Here is a 13,896-nt window from a genome sequence, read left to right as displayed (position 1 = left end):
CACACACACACATATAGAGAGAGAAAGAGAGAAAGAAAGATTTTGGGGTTGATATCGCACCGGACCTGTCCCCAGAGGCCCACATCAAAAGAATATCATCAGCGGCATATGCTAGACTGGCCAACATAAGAACTGCCTTTAGAAACTTGGGTAAGGAATCTTTCAGAACCCTGTATACCACTTTTGTAAGACCAATCATGGAGTATGCAGCTCCAGCCTGGAGTCCATACTTAGTTAAACACAAGACAAACCTAGAAAAGATTCAGCGGTATGCCACCAGGTTCGTCCCGGAACTGAGAGGAACTGAGCTACGAGGAAAGGCTAAAGGAGCTGAACCTCACATCCCTGGAAAACAGAAGAGTAAGGGGAGACATGATAACCACCTACAAAATTCTCAGGGGAATTAACAGGGTGCACAAAGACAAACTCTTCAGCACGGATGGAACACGAACAAGGAGACACAGGTGGAAGCTTAGTACCCAGATGAGCCACAGAGACGTTAGAAAGAATTTTTTCAGTGTCAGAGTAGTTAATAAATGGAATGCTTTAGGCAGTGATGTGGTGGAGGCTGACTCCATACACAGTTTCAAATGTAGATATGATAGAGCCCAGTAGGCTCAGGAATCTGTACACCAGTGGATTGACAGTTGAGAGGCGGGACCAAAGAGCCAATGCTCAACCCCCGTAAGCACAATTAGGTGAGTACAATTAGGTGAGTACACATGCTCCCCCAATCCTCCCCCTCTCATCCCCACAACCCTCCCCCCTCTCACTCTCCCCCTCAACCCTCCCCCTCTCACCCACCCCCACAACCCTCAGAAGAGAGTCAGTTTCAGGGTGATGAAACATAGATGGGATCAGTAATAGATGTACGCAGTAATAAGGAAAGAGAGGGAAGGTAGGGGAGGAGGCGGAGTGGCCCTACTCATGAAAAAGGAATGGACTTTTAAGAAGATGGCTTTCCCGGGCTGTGAGGGGTTCAGAGATTACATAGCAGCAGGCACCATGACAATGGGAGGACCAAGAATAGTAGTAGCAGTAATATACAACCTTCCACCAAATGACAGAAGACCAAGTCAAGAGTATGACAACAACATGGCAGTTAACACTATACTTAAGAGGGCAGCCTCTGCTGCCTGTAGAAATAGATCCCACCTGCTCATCATGGGGGACTTCAATCACGGGAGGATTGACTGGAAGAACAAGGAACCGCATGGAGGCGAGGACACGTGGAGAGCCAAACTACTGGAGGTGGTGACTAGAAACTTTTCAACTCAGCATGTCAGAGAACCCACAAGGTTAAGAGGAAAGGACGAACCAGCGAGACTCGATCTGGTCTTCACTCTGAACGACTCCGACATAAAAGAAATCAGTTTTGAGGCCCCAGTAAAAATGAGCGACCACATTTGTACTGGTGTACTGGTGCTTGAGTACCTGATTGAAAAAGGGGTATTGAACTCGAGGAGGGATACCGAAACCAAAAGTTTAGCATACCCAAAGGGAAACTATGAGGACATTAGAAAATTCCTAACAGAAATAGCATGGGAAACAGAGCTCAGGGGAAAGACGGCCCAAGACATGATGGACTACATCACGCAGAAGTGCAAGGACGCAGCAAACAAGTTTGTCCCAGTCCAAAAGAAAAATAGTGAAATGAAGATGAGAAACCCATGGTTTAATCCGAGATGTAGGCTAGCTAAGCAGCAAAGTAAAAGGGCATAGACAAACTATAGGGATAACAGGACACAGGAGAGCAAAGAAAGATACCAGAATGCCAGGAATGAATATGTCAGGGTGAGAAGAGAGGCAGAAAGACAATACGAAAATGATATCTCAAGCAAGGCAATGACTCAGCTTAAATTTCTGCATAGCCACATCAGGAGAAAAACTACAGTAAAGGAACTGGTTATGAAATTATGGATAGGGGCAGAAGGATTCACTACAAACGACAAGGAAGTGTGTGAGGAACTGAATAAGAAATTCCAGGAGGTCTTAACCTTAGAGCAAGGAGAAATTACAGAGGTAAGAGAGGGAATAGCTAACCAGGAACCACTGGAAGAGTTTAAGATTACCAGCGGGGAAGTAAGGAAGTTTTTACTAGAGTTGGATGTGACAAAGGCTATAGGCCCAGATGGAATCTCCCCTTGGATACTAAAGGAAGGAGCAGAAGAACTGTGCCTACCACTCTCCATAGTGTTTAAAAAATCAGTGGCAACAAGGGAACTGCCAGAAATTTGGAAATCAGCTAACATAGTCCCGATATACAAGAAAGGGAATAGACAGGAGGCACTGAATTACAGGCCGGTGTCCCTAACCTGCATACCATGCTAGCTGATGGAGAAGATTGTGCGAAGAAAGCTAGTGGAGCATCTGGAGCGAAAGAACTTTGTAACACAGCATCAACATGGGTTCAGGGAAGAGAGGTCCTGCCTCACAGGGTTACTTGATTTCTACGACCAGGCAACAAAAATGAGGCAAGAAAGAGAAGGGTGGGCAGACTGCATATTTTTCGATTGTCAGAAAGCCTTTGATACAGTGCCACACAAGAGGCTAGTGAAAAAGGTGGAGATGCAGGGTGGAATGAAAGGGAAGGTACTCCATTGGATAAAGGAGTACCTAAGCAACAGGAGGCAACGAGTCAGTGTGAGGGGTGGGGCAAGACGTTACAAGTGGATTCCCGCACGGGTCAGTCCTTGGACCTATACTGTTTCTGGTATATGTAAATGATCTCACAGAGGGTATAGATTCGTTCCTCTCAATGTTTTCGACGATGCAAAAATTATGAGGAGGATTGAAACAGAGGATGATAGTAGGAGGCTACAAGATGACCTAGATAGACTGAGTGAATGGTCCAACAAATGGCTGTTGAAGTTCAACCCGAGTAAATGCAAAGTAATGAAACTAGGCAGTGGAAACAGGAGGCCAGACACAGGATACAGAATAGGAGATGAAGTACTTAATGAAACGGACAGAAAGAAAGATCTAGGAGTTGATATCACACCAAACCTGTCTCCTGAAGGCCACATAAAGAGAATAACGTCTACGGCATATGCGAGGCTGGCTAACATCAGAACAGCGTTCAGGAACCTGTGTAAGGAATCATTCAGAATCTTGTACACCAAATATGTAAGACCAATCCTGGAGTATGCGGCCCCAGCATGGAGCCCGTACCTTGTCAAGCACAAGACGAAGCTGGAAAAAGTCCAAAGGTATGCTACTGGACTGGTCCCAGAACTAAGAGGCATGAGTTATGATGAAAGGCTGCGGGAAATGCACCTTACGACACTGGAAGATAGAAGAATAAGGGGGACATGATCACAACCTACAAAATCCCCAGTGGAATCGAACGGGAAAACAAGGATGAACTATTCAACATTGGAGGGACGCGAACAAGGGGACACAGGTGGATGCTGAGTACCCAAATGAGCCACAGAGACATTAGAAAGAACTTTTTCAGTGTCAGAGTAGTTAGTAAATGGAATGCACTAGGAAGTGATGTGGTGGATGCTGACTCCATACACAGTTTCAAATGTAGATATGATAGAGCCCAGTAGGCTCAGGAATCTGTACACCAGTTGATTGATGGTTGAGAGGCGGGACCAAAGAGCCGAAGCTCAACCCCCGCAAGTACAATTAGGTGAGTACAATACAACTCCTTTTACCCCCCTGTTACGGCCCTCTCGGGACGCAACGGGGTTCTTACTCTGATGTAGTTAGAGGAAGATATATATCCGGCCCCAAGCCAGTAGAGGCTATCAAGGGATGCGATCCGTGACGCAAGTAACTTAAAGGGAGTAGGGAAAGAAAGGTAAGAACTTAATATAATATAATATAACCTTCACCATTTAAATATATAAAAGTAAAACGTACACAAGGGGGAGGGGTATTAACACTTTACAAAGGGGGTCAACACTGTAGTCTTCTGCTGGAGACTATGGATCCTTGAAGCTAGGTGCTGAGTCCGCGGTGCTTTCTTCGTGGCCTCAAGACGTGTCCTCTGAGAACTCCGAGTCTACCCTGGCCACAGGTCAGCCACAACACAGGTCCACTGGGGGCACCGTCGTGGAGGCCGACAACCACACGTCCAGCAGGTCTGCTGGCAGGTACTGAGCCACCAAGGCTGGTACGACCACTCCACGAACGATAAAAGGGGTACGCCTTAGACAGGAGTCTCGTGTGATATCACCAATCACCCTCCTGTCCTTAATACCCCAGTGGATTATCGTCTCCAACCGTCGGTCCCGGGTAAATCCTTCCACTGCCACTCCACTGGCAGGCTTAACACACCACAGTGTTCTTCCGGGGGGACGACGTCACGACAGCTGCAGCAAACTTCACTGTATGGAGACTGGCTGCCTCGGGTAGACTGACTACACCTTCAACACAGTGGTCCCAGGTTGGCTCTGTAAGCAGACACGTCATTAATAACCGGGACACTAATACACCACACTCACAGGCTCAGATACAAACGCCCGACATATCCACTCCCTAGATGGCGCTGTCGTCGGAGCACCACCTCACCAGAGGTCAGGAGCGGCGGTGTTGAGCGCTGAACCAGACTGGAAACTGGTCCTCGAGGCCAGTACACGCTGTCCTCACTAGGTGTCGTCGTTCGTTTGGCGGGGGTTTCGGGAGCTGACCCACAGATGGCGTGTTTGTCACTGCTCCAGGCTCGGACGTTGGATCCGGGTTCGTAACAGTCCGGGTTTCGTCCGGGTTTCAGTGTCAGAGTAGTTAGTAAATGGAATGCACTAGGAAGTGATGTGGTGGATGCTGACTCCATACACAGTTTCAAATGTAGATATGATAGAGCCCAGTAGGCTCAGGAATCTGTACACCAGTTGATTGATGGTTGAGAGGCGGGACCAAAGAGCCGAAGCTCAACCCCCGCAAGTACAATTAGGTGAGTACAATACAACTCCTTTTACCCCCCCCCCCCCCCGACCCTTACTTTCTCTCTCATTCTCTCTGTTCTCTGTTCACTCTCTCTCTCTCTCTCTCTCTCTCTCTCTCTCTCTCTCTCTCTCTCTCTCTCTCTCTCTCTCTCTCTCTCTCTCTCTCTCTCTCTCTCTCTCTCTCTCTCTCTCTCTCTCTCTCTCTCTCTCTCTCTCTCTCTCTCTCTCTCTCTCTCTCTCTCTCTCTCTCTCTCTCTGCCCCCTGTCTCTCTACCCCCCCCCTTTAAAACATATCAGGAAAAGGGACAAAATGGCAGGAGGATGCAACAGGGACACAGGGATTAGTCAAGGCGACCAAACGAAGGAAATGTTATCCCAAGTTCTGGAGGTATTCAGGTCGGAGAGACATGAAATGAGGATTTCAATTAACAACCAGCAAAGTGAGCTGACATCAGCAAGGGAGGAGATCAAATCCCTCACAGAGAAAAATAAAGAGACCAAGCATCAGATTATCATCCAAAGGGAAGGTGGGAATGTTGCATTGTAAGGAAATACCTCTGTACCTGAAACATTTGCGGAAATACTGAGAAAGAGCTCAGAAGCAATGAACACAGTGAGGGAGGTAGCAATGCAAGCAGCTACCTCACAGTAAGAAACAAGGTGCACCAGTCAGCTGCTGGAGAGAAAAAGATCAGTGGTAGTTGTAGGCATCAAAGAACAGGAAGGATCCAATAGGCAAGATTGGAATTGCAAGGATAGAGAGGCAGTACTTGGGCTACTGAAGGGGTTGCAGATGGCAGGGGCTGAACAAAACATTGAGAAGGATTTCAGGTTGGGCTTGTACAACAAGGACAGAAACCACCTGGTAAAGGTGGTGTTTACAAATGAGTCCACGAAGGAGGTTATTCTAGAATGGAAGAGTTGTCTGCAGTATGTGGAGGAATACAAGAAAGTTTTCCTGCAAAGGTACAGGACGAAAGAGGAGAGAGCCAAGGCAGCAGAGGGAAAGAGGAAGCGCAGAGAGATAGGAGTAAACCAGGAAATCACAGCCCCGAATACAACAGTCCCAGAGACAAGAGGGGGAACCCACACCCAGCATCCCAGCAACACCATAGGGGAAGGAAACACCACCACCCTCCTCTGAATAGAAACCCTCCCTTCCCCATACCCTACTTGCCCCAACCCAAATGCTAACAAAACCCTCCCTCCCCCCTCACCTCATTCTGACACTGTCACCCCTTCTTATTCCCACCATGTCCCCCCTCACGCCTTCCCCCCCTGTCCCCTCTCCCCCTTCATCCCATACCTTCCCATTCCCTCCTCCCCCCTCACCCCGTATCCTCCATGTCCCCCCTATCTCCTTAACCCACACCCTACCTGTCCGCCCTTCCCTTGAACCCCCAACTCCAAAATCCTCTGAGACCCTGCAAACCACCTCACAGATCTTCTCACCCAGGGAACAGCTTTCCCCACCAGCAGAATGCTCACCAAGAAGGGGACAAGAAAATGAAGAGAAAAAAGTGAGCTTCAAGGCAATGTCCACTAACATAGATGGGATTACAAATAAAACAAGTGAACTTGGAGAATGGGCACTAGAAGAAAGCCCAGACATAATCGCACTAACAGAAACAAAGCTCCCGCCAAACACACACCGAAACTACGACGTTGGTACAACGTTCGAACAAGTTTTAACACCTCCTAACCAGTTATAACAACCAATATAGCAAGTTGTAACAACGTTCTAATACGTCATAAACACGTTAAGCCAAGATGTAACAAGTTTATTACAAGTTGTAACAAGCGGAAAATAGAGACAATTACGGTTTGTGTTTCCAGGGCTAACGAAAACAATAACAAACGCAGTGTTTCCACAGGACTAGAATGTAGTGAGGTTGTAGAGAGAAGGGAGAGGAGGAGGTGGTGTAGCTTTGATGATAAGAAAAGGTTTGAGTTTTGAAGAGATGGTAAATCAGAACTGTGAAGGTTTCAGTGACTACATTTCTGGCACACACACAAAAAAAAACATAGTAACTGTAGGACAGAAAATTATAGTAGTAGTCATATATAACCCCCCACCGAACGACAGAAGACCTAGACAGGAATATGATAGAAACAACATGGCCATCATTAATATAATAGAGAGAGCAGCTTCTGTGGCAAGCTGGAATGGATCCAGGCTACTAATCATGGACGACTTCAACCATGGGAAGATAGATTGGGGGAACAGAAACCCACATTGAGGACCAGACACATGGAGAGCTAAGCTGCTGGATGTGGCAACAAGAAACTTTGTAAGTGAACACGTCAAGGGACCGACAAGAATGAGAGAAGAGGATGAACCAACCTTGCTTCATCTGATATTTACCCTAAAAGAGTCGGATATAATTGAAGTTAAGTTGGAAGCCCCCATCTGAATGAGTGATAATAGTGTATTGAGCTTTGAGTACCTAGTTGAGCTAGGAATTATCTCCCCGAAAAAGGGACTGGGAAACAAAGGGCTGGTGTACCAAAAGGGAAACTATGAGGAGGTGAATATATTCCTAAGGGATATACAATGGGAAACAAAACTCAGAACTAAGTCTGTATAAGACATGATGGACTATGTCACCCAAAAGTGTCAGGAGGCTGTAAGCAGGTTTGTCCCGGCCCGACAGGAAAAAACATAGAAGCAAAAGAAGAATCCGTGGTTTAATAAGGAATGTATGAAAGCAAAGGAGCTGAACAAAAGGGCACGGAGGAACTTCCGTAATAACAGAATACCAGAGTAGAGGGAGTTACCAGAGAACCAGGAACGAGTATGTTAGGGTGAGAAGAGCAGCTGAGAAAATATATGAAAATGATATAGATAATAAAGCAAAGACCGAACCAAAGCTACTACACAATCACATCAGGAGGAAGACAACAGTGAAGGAAAAGGTGATGAAACTTAGGATGGGTGAGGACAGGTACACAGAGAATGACAAAGAGGTGTGTGAGGAACTCAACAAAACGTTCCAGGAGGCCTTTACAATAGAAAAGGGAGAAGTCACGGCGCTAGGAGAGGTGGCAGCAAACCAGTCGACCTTGGAAAGGTTCGAAATTACTAGAGATGAGGTCAAGAAGCACCTATTTTAGCTGGACGTGAGAAAAGCTGTTGGGCCGGACAGAATCTCACCATGGGTGTTGTAAGAGTGTGCAGGAGCATTTTGTTTGCCACTATACAGAGTGTATAGTAGGTCACTGGAAATGGGAGACCTACCAGAAATATGGAAGACGGCTAATGTAGTCCCCATATACAAAAATGGTGCGAGACAAGAGGCACTGAACTACAGGCCAGTGTCCTTAACTTGTATACCATGCAAGGTGATGGAGAAGACTGTGAGAAAAAACCTAGTAACACATGTGGAGAGAAGAAACTTCGTGACACTCCATCAACATGGGTTCAGGGAGGGAAAATCGTCCCTTACATGCTTAATAGAATTTAATAGAATTTAATAGAATCTACGATCACGTGACAAAGATTAAGCAAGAAAGAGAAGGATGGGCGAACTGCATTTTTTTGTAATGTCGGAATGCCTTTGACACAGTATTCTTTAAAAGGCTGATGCATAAGCTGGAGAAACAGGCAGGAGTAAATGCTGGGGCGCTCCAGTAGATAATGGAGTATCTAAGCAATAGGAAGCAGAGAGTTACAGTGAGGGGTGAGAACTCAGATTGGCGTGAAGTCAACAGTGGAGTCCCACAGGGCTCTGTACTCGGACCAATCCTGTTTCTGATATACGTAAATGATCTCCCAGAGGGTATAGACTCATTCCTCTCAATGTTTGCTGACGACGCCAAAATTATGAGAAGGATTAAGACAGAGGAGGACAGTTTGAGACTTCAAGAAGACCTGGATAAGCTGCAGGAATGGTCGAACAAATGGTTGTTAGAGTTTAACCCAAGCAAATATTATGTAATGAAGATAAGGGTAGGAAGCAGGAGACGAGATACAAGGTATCATTTGGGAGATGAAGTACTTCAGGAGTCAGAAAGAGAGAAAGACCTGGGGGTTGATATCACGCCGGACCTGTCCCCTGAAGCTCATATCAAGAGGATAACATCAGTGGCATATGCCAGGTTGGCTAACATAAGAACGGCCTTTAGAAATTTGTGTAAGGAATCTTTTAGAACATTATATACCACATGTGTCAGACCAATCCTGGAGTATGCGGGTCCAGCATGGAGTCCATACCTAGTCAAGCATAGGACTAAGGAGCCTTTTTGGGCTCCTTGCTCTGCCGCTTCACTTTTGGCTCTCAATTGCCTCAGGATCTCATCCTTCATCCCAGCTACTTTAGATGCTTTCAACCTAATGCCACATTTTTCTGTTATTTGTTTTAATTGATCCCTCGTGCAACCTTCCAAGTCCTCAGGCTTGCCTGACTCCACAAATGCTTGCACCTTATCCATCTTGTCCTGTGAGTCTTCCCAATTGAAAGAATATACACCTACGGTCACACAGTTTATCTATTTCAACAAGGGGTGTACAAATCCACTCTTGGACAGGGTGTGGGTGTGTCAATTCACTCTCCCGGACACAAGAGAGAGTGGAAAAGGTTCAAAGGTTTGACACCAGACTACTACCCAACTGAGGGGTATGAGCTACGAGGAGAGACTACGGGAATTAAACCTCACTTCGTTGGAAGACAGAAGAGTTAGGGGGGACATGATCACCACATTCAAGATTCTCAAGGGAATCGACTGGGAACATAAAGACAGGCTATTTAACAGAAGGGGCACACGTACTAGGGGACACAGGTGGAAACTGAGTGCCCAAATGAGCCACAGAGATATTAGAAAGAACTTTTTTAGTGTCAGAGTGGTTGACAAATAGAATTCATTAGGAAGTGATGTGGTGGAGGCTGACTCCATACACAGTTTCAAGTGTAGATATGATAGAGCCCAATACGCTCAAGAACCTGTACAACTGTAGATTGATGGTTGAGAGGCGGGACTAAAGAGCCAGAGCTCAACCCCCGCAAGCACAATTAGGTGATTAGGTTAGTACACACACTCACACACATACACACAGATAGAAGGAGCTGAACAAAACATTGAGAAGGTTTTCAGGTTGGGCTGGTACAACAAGGACAGAAACCGACTTGTAAAAGTGGTGTTTACAAACGAAACCACGAAGGAGGATATTCTCGAAAGGAAGAGTCATCTGCAGCATGTGGAGGGATACAAAAAAGTATTCCTGCAGTGGGACAGGATGATGGAGGAGAGAGCCAGGGCAGCAGAGGCAAGGAGGAAGCGCAGGGAGAGAGAAGCAAACCAGGAAATCACAGCCCCCAACACAACAGTCCTAGAGACAAGAGGGGAACCCAAGACCAGCATCCCAGCAACACCAGAGGGGAGGGCAACACCACCACCCCCTCTGCATAAAAACGCTCCCTTCCCCTCACCTACCTGCCCCCACCCAACCATCCCTCCACCTCCCCCCCCCCACCCTATTCTGACCCTGTCACCCCTTCCCCATTCCCATCATGTCCCCCCTCTCACCTTTCCCCCCCTGTCTCCCCTCCCCCTTCATCCCATACCCTCCCTATCCCTCCTCCTCCCTCACCCAGTATCCTCCATGTCCCCCCTATCTCCTTAACCCACACCCTACCTGTCCCCCCTTCCCTTAAACACCCACCACCCACCCCAAAATCCACTGAGACCCTGCAAAACACCTCACAGATCTTCTCACCAACGGTACAGCTTCCCACACCAGCAGAATGCTCGCCAAGAAAGGGACAAGAAAATGAACAGAAGAAAGTGAGCTACAAGGCAATGTACACTAGAAGAAAACCCAGACATAATAGCACTCACAGAAACAAAGCTATCGAAAACTATAACAAACGCAGTGTTGCAACATGGCTACTATAGTGAGGAAAGAGAGAGAAGGGAGAGGAGGAGGTGGTGTAGCTTTGCTACTAAGAAAAGGTTGGAGTTTCGAAGAGATGGTAATTCAGAACTGTGAAGGTTTCAGTGACTACCTAACAGGCACCATAGCAACTGGACAACAGAAAATTATAGTAGTAGTCATATATAACCCCCTCACCGAATGACAGAAGACCCAGACAGGAATATGATAGAAACAACTTGGCCACCATCAATATAATAGAGAGAGCAGCTTCTGTGGCTAGCAGGAACGGATCCAGACTACTAATCATGAGAGACTTCAACCATGGAAAGATAGATTGGGGGAACAGAGACCCCACATGTAGGCCCAGACACATAGAGAGCTAAGCTGCTGGATGTGGCAACAAGAAACTTTCTAAGTCAACACGTCAAGGGACCGACAAGAATGAGAGGAGAGGATGAACCAGCCTTGCTTGATCTGATATTTACCCTAAATGAGTCGGATATAAGGGAAGTTAAGTTGGAATCCTCCTTGGGAATGAGTGATCATAGTGTATTGGCATACTAACGGTCAGGTATGTGACTTCAAACACATGGGTTAACATGTGTTTCCATCTCAAATAAGTTACATCAGAGAGCTCAGGGAACCGATACACTTTCAGAAGAAACTTTCAGAATATTGCACTATGTTAGATCAGACTTTGTTAGATCAGACTTTGTTAGATCAGACTACGTTAGATCAGACTACGTTAGATCAGACTTTGTTAGATCAGACTTTGTTAGATCAGACTATGTTAGATCAGACTACGTTAGATCAGACTTTGTTAGATCAGACTACGTTAGATCAGACCACGTTAGATCAGACTACGTTAGATCAGACTTTGTTAGATCAGACTACGTTAGATCAGACTACGTTAGATCAGACTACATTAGATCAGACTACATTAGATCACACTACGTTAGATCAGACTACGTTAGATCAGACCACGTTAGATCAGACTTCGTTAGATCAGACTACGTTAGGTCAGACTACGTTAGATCAGACTACGTTAGATCAGACTACGTTAGATCAGACTACGTTAGGTCAGACTACATTAGATCAGACTACGTTAGATCAGACTACGTTAGATCAGACTACGTTAGGTCAGACTACATTAGATCAGACTACGTTAGGTCAGACTACGTTAGATCAGACTACGTTAGATCAGACTACGTTAGATCAGACTACGTTAGGTCAGACTACATTAGATCAGACTACGTTAGGTCAGACTACGTTAGATCAGACTACGTTAGATCAGACTACGTTAGATCAGACTACGTTAGATCAGACTACGTTAGATCAGACTACGTTAGGTCAGACTACGTTAGATCAGACTACGTTAGATCAGACTTCGTTAGATCAGACTACGTTAGGTCAGACTACGTTAGATCAGACTACGTTAGGTCAGACTACGTTAGATCAGACTACGTTAGATCAGACTTCGTTAGATCAGACTACGTTAGGTCAGACTACGTTAGATCAGACTACGTTAGATCAGACTACGTTAGTTCAGACTACATTAGATCAGACTACGTTAGGTCAGACTACATTAGATCAGACTACGTTAGATCAGACTACGTTAGGTCAGTATTAGAATGTGTTGTCTCAAAGTGGAATATCCATGTGAAAAACTTTAAACATAATTACTTATAGTATAAAAGTTTGTTAAAGTTCTGGTTCATTAAACTACTAGGATCAGTAAAGAGGAATAAGCTTCAAAAGCTGAAAATAGAGACGGACAAGAAATGACATGATTACGACATATGAGATTAGTCAGTAGGAGTTACGAGGAGGATTCGAACCTATGCTCTGGGTACTCCCAAGCACACGCCTTGGACCACTACACCACGACATGCTTGGGAGCACCCACAACATAGTTTCGAACCCTCCTTAAGACAACTACTGATTTTCTCAATGATACATCACGTTAAAGAAATATTTCTTTGAACACATATAAGAGTCTTAGAAGCTTTATCAAAAAGAGACAAAAACGAAATTTAAACCAATTAAGATGTTCATGGTGGGAGGAGGTGGGTGGTAACTATAGTTTACATGAGCCGGCAGCTCGTCCTCCTAAAGTTTCCAAACGTCAAGAGAGTGGTCAAATTAGAGTGCCCTTATCCTAACCTACCAGAGGACCCAAAACAGAAAACGGGGCAGTGCGTCACTTTCCCCAGCCGCTTCCATTATCTTGTACGTCAATTTGTGTCCATTTGTAATGCATACGAGCGAAATGCGACGTTCTTTTTAGGAGGCCAGGTTGGAGCCGGAGGGCTGTATGACAGCACTGCTTCAGTTTAAGGGAAGTTAACAATAGTGCAAAAGTTGAAGCTATTTCCATTCATAGCTTCAGGAGAGAGCGTGATAATAAGCCAGACGGTCAAGTGACAATGGACGTGGAGGCCGGCAACTATGAGGTGGAGCCTAAGAGCTGAAACTTGGCGTGCATGCACACATAAGTGAGGACACACACACACAATTTCAATGTTAATCCAATTGGAATAAACATACAAAAACGCCGTCAATAAACAAATCATGGAACATTATATTAGATTAAATACATGACCGATTGCATCACGACTACAATTAGCAATTTAAGCACTTAAATAAGCATTTAGTTTTGCCATCATTTGGAAAATATAATTTTAATCGCATTTGAAATTTGGGAACAAAGTTATTTTGGGGGGATGAAATTATGTCAATGGATATCTATAATGTAACTGTGAATTTAATGATACAAAAAATCATGAATATATATATGCATTGTGAATGGATTATTCTCCTTTACAGCCCCGCTCCTGTGACAGTTAAGTCCACTACGGGTTCACCTTAGCCCGTGCTACATGGAACTTTTTGTTCCCAGTAGCTAACAACTAGGCATTATTCTTTTGAGTAACGGAAACTTCTCATTGAGAAGAGACCGAGGACGGCTTCAGTGTCGCCAGGGACAAACACAAGTTAAAGTGTTATACACACATGACGTTTAATTGTATTGTGAGCATTTATATATTAAAACAAAACACGTCACAAAAATGCTGCAAGAATCCAATAATCCAACTCTAACATATAAGGAGAAAGTGACGACAGACAGAA

General features: G+C 45.3%; 1 protein-coding gene across 1 annotated transcript in view; it reads left to right on the top strand.

Moving 5' to 3' along the window:
- The window catches only part of LOC138353055 (uncharacterized), a 20,157-nt gene extending 6,919 nt beyond the window's left edge, over positions 1–13,238 (top strand). The window contains exons 2-3 of the mRNA XM_069305694.1: positions 11,389–12,386; positions 13,151–13,238. Coding sequence (XP_069161795.1) covers positions 11,389–12,386; positions 13,151–13,238 — 1,086 coding nt within the window. The remainder of the gene's footprint in view (positions 1–11,388; positions 12,387–13,150) is intronic.
- Positions 13,239–13,896: the final 658 nt, after the last annotated feature.

The sequence above is a fragment of the Procambarus clarkii genome, chromosome 56 (assembly GCF_040958095.1).
Source record: "Procambarus clarkii isolate CNS0578487 chromosome 56, FALCON_Pclarkii_2.0, whole genome shotgun sequence".
NCBI lineage: Eukaryota > Metazoa > Arthropoda > Malacostraca > Decapoda > Cambaridae > Procambarus > Procambarus clarkii.
Note: the sequence above shows the minus strand (reverse complement) of the source record. Positions and strands in the feature narration are given on the sequence as shown.